General features: G+C 42.1%; 1 protein-coding gene across 4 annotated transcripts in view; it reads left to right on the forward strand.

Moving 5' to 3' along the window:
• The window catches only part of ARFGAP3 (ARF GTPase activating protein 3), a 94,485-nt gene extending 86,628 nt beyond the window's left edge, over positions 1 to 7,857 (forward strand). For all 4 annotated transcript variants that reach the window (XM_073317157.1, XM_073317146.1, XM_073317127.1 and 1 more), the window contains 2 exons: positions 5,886 to 6,007; positions 6,722 to 7,857. In XM_073317157.1, the coding sequence (XP_073173258.1) occupies positions 5,886 to 6,007; positions 6,722 to 6,739 (140 nt within the window). In that variant the 3' untranslated portion in view covers positions 6,740 to 7,857. The remainder of the gene's footprint in view (positions 1 to 5,885; positions 6,008 to 6,721) is intronic.
• Positions 7,858 to 8,657: the final 800 nt, after the last annotated feature.

Consider the following 8,657-nt stretch of genomic DNA (forward strand, 5'->3'; position numbering starts at 1 on the left):
GGTTTTATTCCCGTTATTTTCTCACACAGAAAAAGAATGGGGGCTGGAGACCCATTCTGGACCTACGCAAACTCAATAAATTTGTAACGATGCAGCCCTTCAAAATGGTTACCCTAGCAACCATAATTCCAGCATTAGAGAAAGGAGATTTGACCTACAGGATGCCTACTTTCACATCACCATTCATCCAGCACACTGACGGTTTCTGCGCTTCACACTAGGCCATCAACATTACCAATACAAAGTACTACCCTTCAGCCTGTCCACAGCCCCATAGGTATTCTCCAAAGTCTTAGCCATCGCCACAGCTTACCTCCGCAGGCTAAGGGTAATGATCTTCCCATACTTGGACGACTACATCATAAGAGCACCAACACAACAGATTAACCCTCTTCACCAGCCTAGGGTTTCAAATAAAGGTTCAAAAGTCCACCTTGGTCCCTGTCCAACAGCTAGAGTTTATAGGGGCCTATCTCGACTGTCTTGCAGCACAAGCAAGATTATCCCAACAACGATTCCACAACCTAACCAGGCTGATAACAATCAGACAGCCCCCAAATGTCCGCTAGGGCCTGCTTACAACTTCTTGAGCATATGGCTGCTACAACTTATGTAGTCAAACATGCCCGACTGCATTTGAGATGCCTACAGGCCTGGCTCCACGCCTGCTGTATACCACACAAGCATTCCCTTCACAAACGGCTCACTATACCCCGGAGAGAGGAGGATTCCCTCAAGTGGTGGATACAACTGCAAAACATCTGTTCAGGGGTCACATTCCAACAAAAAGCTCCCACTATAACAATCGCCACAGATGGCTCCCTAGTGGGATGGGGAGCCCATCTGGACAACAACCCCATCCAGGGACGCTGGTCCCCAGCAGAAACCAACCTACATATAAACATTCTAGAAAAGTATGCAAACACTTCCTTCCGCTTATCCGCAACAATACCATCTAAGTCCTCATGGACAACACAGCCTGCATGTTTTATATAAACCAACAGGGCAGAGCTCGATCATACCCTTTTTGCATTGAGGCACTCCACCTAGGGCTATGGTGCATATCCAACAATATAGACATTTCTGCAGCTTACCTGCCAGGACTTCAGAATACCATGGAAGACCATCTGAGCAGACACTTCTCACAAATCCATGAGTGGGAGATGGACTACCCAACCCTCGTGACCGTATTCAACCAGTGGAGGTTTCCTACTGTAGACTTATTCACAACAGCTCACAATACAAAATGTCCTCAATAATTCTCCTGAGCGGGGCTGAGGCACCACTCACTGGGCGATGCCCTCCTCACAATATGGGAAGCACCACTAATGTACGCGTTCCCGCCCGGAACTAAGCCGGGTGTTACACAGAATCAGACAGGACAAGGCCAGGGTCATACTCATTGCGCCCACATGGCCCAGACAGACGTGGTTCCCATACCTAACACAGATGGCGGTGAAACCTCCTCAAACCCTTCCACAACTTCCTAATACAGGAGGCTGGCCGCATCATTCACCCCAGCCTAGCGGTTCTCCATCTCAAAGCCTGGTTACTCCATGGCTAATGGGGCTGGATCAGGATTACTCTGAAGAGGTTAAAGATATTCTCTTGAATAGTCGCAAACTGAGCACACGCAAGACTTACACTCATAAGTGGGTAGGTTTCTGCACCTGGTGCGAGGCTCATCATAAGTCTCCTCATTCTGCCCCTCTACCCAGAGTCCTGGACTATATATTAGGCCTTAAAAAGGCTGGCCTCTCCAATAGCGCCATAAAGGTACACTTAGCAGCCATTGCCTCACTACAAGTTAAGGTAGATGGAACCACGATCTTTGCTTATCCAACCACTAAACAGTTCTTAAACAGCATGACCAACATCTATTCTCCTCTAAAACACCCTACTCCTATATGGGACCTTAACCTCATGCTACACATCCTCATGGGCAAGCCATTCGAACTCCTTGCGACTTGCTCACTGCTACATCCATCAATGAAGGTCTCCTTCCTTATTGCAATCACTTCAGCAAGAACAGTAGTGGACCTAGGGGCCCTAATAGCACACCCGCCGTATACCACATTCTATAAAGACAAAGTCATCCTAAGACACCACCCTAAATTTATACCTAAAGTAGCCTCTTCATTTCATTTAAACCAACCCATTTACTTACCTGTGTTTTTTCCGAAACCCCACGCCAACACTGGGGAGGCATCCCTTCACACTCTCGACGTCCGTAGAGCTCTGACCTTCTGCTTAGAAAGAACAAAGACGTTTAGAAAACTGTCCCATCTTTCTTTTGGTCGCAGAGCAATCAAAGGGTGAGGCCATCTCTAAACAAAGATTATCTGCATGGATTTCTGGCTGTATCCACCTATTCTGTCATCAGAGCAACACCCCTGCTCCACTGGGATTCGTGCGTACTCCACCAGAGCGCTATCCATGTCTGTAGTGTTCCTCAACAACATACCCATCGTAGACATTTGCAGGGCAGCTACCTGGGCTTTGGCCCACACGTTTACCAAACGCTATGCCTTGGAACTACGTTCCTCTGCCGACACTCAGTTTGGACTCTCAGTGCTGTTCACTGTTAACAAAAATACTCCGAAGCCCCTCCTTCCATCGAGGGGTACTGCTTCATAGTCACCTAAAGTGGAGCAACCACAGGGACACTCCTAGAAGAGGAAGAGAAGGTTACTCACCTTGTGCAGTAACTGAGGTTCTTTGAGATAGTTGTCCCTGTGGGTGCTCCACTACCCTCCCTTCTCCCCTCTACTTTGGAGTTTCACATTGATTCTGGGGTAGAGAAAGAACTGAGGGATGCTTGGCTGCGCATGCTAAGTGGTCACTCAGAGCGGCGCGAGATGGCTTCCGTGCATGCGCGGCCAACCGGGGCACTGCTACTACAAATCTCTGATTACAAGTGCAGGGCGTCAAGACACCTAATATGGAGCACCCACAGGGACAACCATCTCGAAGAGCCTCAGTTATTGCACAAGGGGAGTAACCTTCTCTTTCTTGGTCCCCTTCTCTTTTATAGTCCATTGAATCTTTGAAATGGAGTATTCTGAAGGATGCCTCCAGCTCAGTCTATTTCCAACTGTGAAGTAGTGTGACAGAATACACTCCTGTATTTACATGCTACCACACTATTGTAATAATCTTTTGTACAAAGTATGCCTTATAAGGTATCATTTGAAAACTCATTATTTGCTGTTCCGTATTGTCCTGTTAAAATATGGATGGAAAGATTGTTTGTGAAGTTATAAGATTCCCCCTATGATGTTATTAACACATGTTCCAAACCCTACAGCCCTGCCCAGGCAGAAGTCAGGTCTGTCCTAAACAAAGGAAGCAATGTGTGCTTGCCTTAATTTGCCTTGAAGCAGTAAACAGAGTTATCAAGCAGGAGGGGAAAACAAAGGAAGTTCAAACAGGTGAAAAAAAACATATTGTTGTCTTCTTGGGTCTCAGCTTGAAATATTTTTTCAAGTGGGGGACTGAAACTATTTTAAAAAAAAAAAAAAGGGGGGGGGGACAAATGCCCCAAGGGGACACCCTCCCCCCCCCCTTGCCCACCTCATTCTCCGCACCTGAGAAGACAAAAGGAAACAGCCATTGGACTCTAGGGGAGGGGTCCTGACCTGCGAGTTTGGTCAGTAATCTGCTGGAGCCTGGAGAAAGTTTGCTTTGCAACTAAGTTAGTTTTGTAAGTAGATACTAGTGAGAGTTTTCTCTTTATTTTTCTTGTAACCATGTCTAACTTTATACCTCATTACTTATCCTCACTTAAAATCTCTCTCTTTGTAGTTGTTAAGTTTGCTTTACTGTTTTATCTAATCCAGTGTTTTTAAATTGAAGTGCCTGATAGCTATTTAAGATAATAAACTGGCATATTATTTCTGTAAAGGAATAATGGATTTAATATATTTGTACTGGCCAGGACAGGGCTGGGCAGTACAGGACATACATTTCTGGGGGACGATCTGGGACTGGGGTGTGTTGAGGTCACCCTGCAGTATAACCCAGGCTAGTGAGAGCCCAGGTGTACCTGGCAGGCTGCCGTTACACACAGACACCTCAGGTGTGGCTTGCATGCTGGAAGGCTGTTTGTGAGCAGCCCAGATGGGAGCTACTGTAAGGCACGAAAGATTGCAAGACGGGTGACACCACTACTCATTCCCCTCTGGGGTTGTCTGCTAAAATGCAAATTGTTTAGTTCTTCAAGTCATGGTACCTATGTGTATTCCACATGTGGGTGTGCATGCATGCCATGCACCTCAGTCTGGAAGAAGTGTCCGTTGACCCACACATACGTGATGCATCCCCTTGTGCTTCAAGCCGAGGGTATAATAGGTACAGTGGGTTGACGCCTCTTTGGTTCCCTCTAATCGCCGCACGGCCTGAGTTGGAAACCCCTGTTCCTTCACACTCTTAATTTTACTAAGAGAGTGACCACTCCTTGTTCTGTGTACCTAGTTGCAGATAGTTGTATATTGTCATTTTAGTGATCTATATGTTAGTGTAGTTCTTTCCCTGTTTGGGGAACATTCTCCACCTGGGGACTATGCCCCAGATTCCGTGATTTAAAAATTGTGTCCTGCCTGCACTCATTATCTGTGAGTGACAAACTCCAGAGGTGCCTTTGCTACCTCGGCAAGACACACATTGTGGCTTCGCCTCCATAAGTACTTGATGGAGGAAGCCATTTTAGACTGAGGGCATGTTCTGATCCGGGACCGATGGAGCCCCCGGTACAGCGACCATTATTGGCAGTGAGAGCCCCTCTGATCACCCTTTATGCCCCTGGTCTGTTGGTACTGAAGACAAAGGACAAGTACCGACATTAGAGTAAAAAACACTGTCATGAGCATAAAATCAGATCCCTATCATAGATTGCTCCAGCGCACAGCGTTTCTTCCCCAAGCCAGGCCAAGTTGGGTGAGATATTGTGCACGGATCCGACTGGACCAATGCCCAAGCTTCCACATGTGGAGAGTAAGGCTAGGTGCAAATGGGATCTGATGGTACCAATAACTGCCATGGTACCCGTGCGTCTGGAACACTCACCCGTGTGTGCCCCCTCCTGCCAGTGCCTCTGCACCCCCTGGATAGTATGGCCCCACTGACACCACCTAGGTCCTCTGACATTTCCAGAGGTGCACCACGGACTGCTAGATGCTGTGAGCCTTTCTTGTTGACAGCACTGAAGCTTACAGCTCTGTGGGACCTTAATCTCATCCTCTCCACCCTCATGAAGCCCCTCTTTGAACCGTTGGCAACGTGCTCCCTCTCCCACCTCTCAATGAAAGTGACATTCCTGGTAGCCATAACCTCAGCCACGTGGGTAGGTGAGCTAGCCGCCATGATAGCAGATCCCTCCTACACTATATTCCATAGGGACAAGGTATCGCTACGGCATCACCCTAAATTCCTCCCAAAGGTAGTGTCGGAATTCCACCTATACCAGTGCATCCACCTTTGAAGCAAAACACAGGAGCTGTTTAACAACACACAGCAAAGCTAAATAACAGTTTAGGAAAGGAAATTAATAGTATTTGTATCCAATTGAAACTGCAGAGGAATCTTATATGTTGGCATAGTGTAATTGCTCAACTTGGAATGTGGAGTGTATGTTTTTAGAAAATAGCAGGTTTGGTAGGAATATGTACAAATTCTCAAATGGACATTTGAAAATATAAAGCAAGATGAGTCTGAGTAATTTGATTAATTGTTTTATATCTAAGGGTTACTTTTAATTTTTAGAACTTTAGTTAGTATGGACATGCAGACATTCATGGGGTTGGTGTTCAATGTAGTAGATAGTAGCTCTCAAAACATGCTATTTTTAATACAGTATCACGATTGCATGTTTTTTATTCCCTATATAGGAAGTTACAGTATTGCAAATGTCTTGCCTTCAGCTCCGGATATGGCTCAGTTTAAACAAGGAGTGAAATCAGTGGCTGGAAAACTTTCTGTTCTTGCTAATGGAGTCATGACTTCTATACAGGTTAGTAAATTAGGAAAGTAAGAAATATTAAAAATAACAGGATAGATATTGAAGTCTTGTCATGAGGATTTATTCACATGATTCCTGTTAACTCCTTAGGGGGGAAAAAGTTGATTGATTGTTTTTATATAATGTAGCTGAAATGTCAGAGAATTTTCATAACAGATGGTAAAATATTTAAAGCTTTTTATGACTTTCCAATTAATTCACTTTTCTTAGAGAAGTTTCCATGGGTACAGTTGAGACTTAAAAATGACTAAAATGTTCCTTTTCTTATAGTAATTGAACGTGCATTGTATCAAGCGTATTTGTTGCTCATATCCCATTTTAGAGTAACTAGTAGTAATTTAACTGTTAGGCTTTTGTCTCTGTAATTGACGTGATAGAAAAATGTACCATAGAGTCCCTGGATGGAAGGACCAATATTTTTAAAAATAGACACTGAAACTTAAAATCCTAAATTCATAATTAGGCACCTAAGTAAGAGGCCTGATTTTCAAAAGTACCAAACGCCCATCAATTCCCATTGAGCTCAGATTAAATTTTTGAAATTCAAGAGCCCAATATTAAGCTCTTATTTTTGAAAATCTTGGCCAATTTTCTAAATGTGGTGACTTTAAAAATTAAACCTCACTTACTTTTAATGAATATTACCATATTTAATTTATCTTGCTGTGGAAAACATGCCCATGAGTGTTTTGTTCTTTTTTCTAGGATCGATATAATTCTTAACCAGTTGCATATCAACATATTTAAGTACACTAAAGAAGAATTTCTCTCCAGATATGCCAGTGATCACATTGCTGATTGAAATGAAGGCTGCCTTAAGGCTGTAGAATATTTTGCAAGTTGTTTTGCCACTTTTGTTTACCATGTTACTTTCTGGTTCTTGGAATTTTTGGACTGTCACTTTATTTTTATGTAGCAAAAACCTTGTAGTAACTTGTTACATCACTTACGCTTTTGTTCCTTTATAGTGTTGTATCTTCCAGTGTCCTTAGTGTTACATACAATACCTCTCTCTCTCTCCTCCTCCCCCCCCCCACCCCCAGTTGGCTGTGGGGCTGGGAAGAAAAAGGTGGATATAAGGGCGCTTACATGGAAAGATGAGACTTACTGATCTGAATCTCTGCATCTGTAGTCATAAACCTCAGATGCCACATGTATACATAGTTTGGCTGCTCACATTTTTGTGTCTTGTAGAAACGAAATCTTAAGTTAAAAAAATCATACATTGAAATGGTATTTAGTGTATTATAGCAAAATATAGGACTTGATTTGGACCTTTGCTTGTCATGAAATAGAAACTCTTGAAATTCATGTTGTTCAGCATTAAAATGACAAGGGAATATTACCTTGAGAGCATTATTTCCTCTAGAAAATCTTTTGTTTAGGGTGAGGTATGAAATATATAAATACTCAAGTAAAAAGGTAACAAACTTAATTTTGTCATGGGATCTATTTATTCATAATTTTGAGAATTATTAAAAATTGCAATATAGTCTCCTTAAGTGCTCTTAAACAATCAGTATCGTGTACAAAATGAACAAAATTCAAGTATACATAATTATAGGGACAGATAGAGTAGTTTAATTGACTATTTAGTTTTGTTAGGTATTTTTAGAACAATCTTAGTTTTTTGATAAATTACGAAATATGTGAATAAGAAAATATAGTGGGGCTGTGTTTTAGACAGCCTGGAATTTGCCTCTGACAAAGTATTTTGCAAATTTTGTGGATCTAAAAAACCCCCAAAATGAGTTTCCAACTGATTCTGTTCTATAGCTTTATTTCTTAAACAACTCTCAAATTTGTAAACTGCTAATGCCTAATAAAAACCATTGAAATCAGTTGTATTTTTCTTACATACATGTATGCAAGAGGCCAGTCCACCATGCATGTTTGGTTTCTATACTAATGCTGTGCTTGCTGTTTGGAATTAGTCTTTAATTAAAATAGAGTGAAGTGGCCATTTCATATCAGTTTGCTATGTTTATAAAGAACACCCACTGATTTGGAGTGGGGGAAGGAACCTACAGTGCTAGTAGCTTTGTATATTAAGATTTTAATCTAGACACATCTGGACACTATATTTCCTATCTAACTAACCGAATTTGATTCAAGTTCTTCTTCAAATTTAATCTTTACTTGCTGTTCTGTCTGATACATCCTGATTTATTAATCCAAAAATCCTTTATTTTTTATAAGAGCTGAACACAGCTGGGCTTTTGTCCTGATTAACTACATAGCTTTACTTTAGTAGACAGTGGTGTTGTTGTTTTTTCAGCCCTGATATCTAGATACAGAAGACTTGAACTGCTTCTCTAAATTCCGCCTCATGTTGTATAAGGAAATGCCATATTTGAAACACCCATGCATAAATATTGGTATTGATGAGGTGTCATTACATGAATGAAGTGATTATTCACAGTCTTGGTTCTTTGGGAAGACTGGTATGTATATTGTGAGGAACGTTTTTTTTCTCTCATGTGCTCTGTAGAAAGAGCAAATCACAAGTAGAAAAGACTGAGAAATTATAAATAAGGATAAATGTAACCATAACAAATTACAGGTAATGTCTGTTAGACTAAAACCCCTCAGTTATCTTAAAAGCAAACATACCATAGAAGAAAACTGATTTGCATTCTTC

Source organism: Lepidochelys kempii, chromosome 1 (assembly GCF_965140265.1).
Source record: "Lepidochelys kempii isolate rLepKem1 chromosome 1, rLepKem1.hap2, whole genome shotgun sequence".
In the NCBI taxonomy this organism is placed as follows: Eukaryota; Metazoa; Chordata; order Testudines; family Cheloniidae; genus Lepidochelys; species Lepidochelys kempii.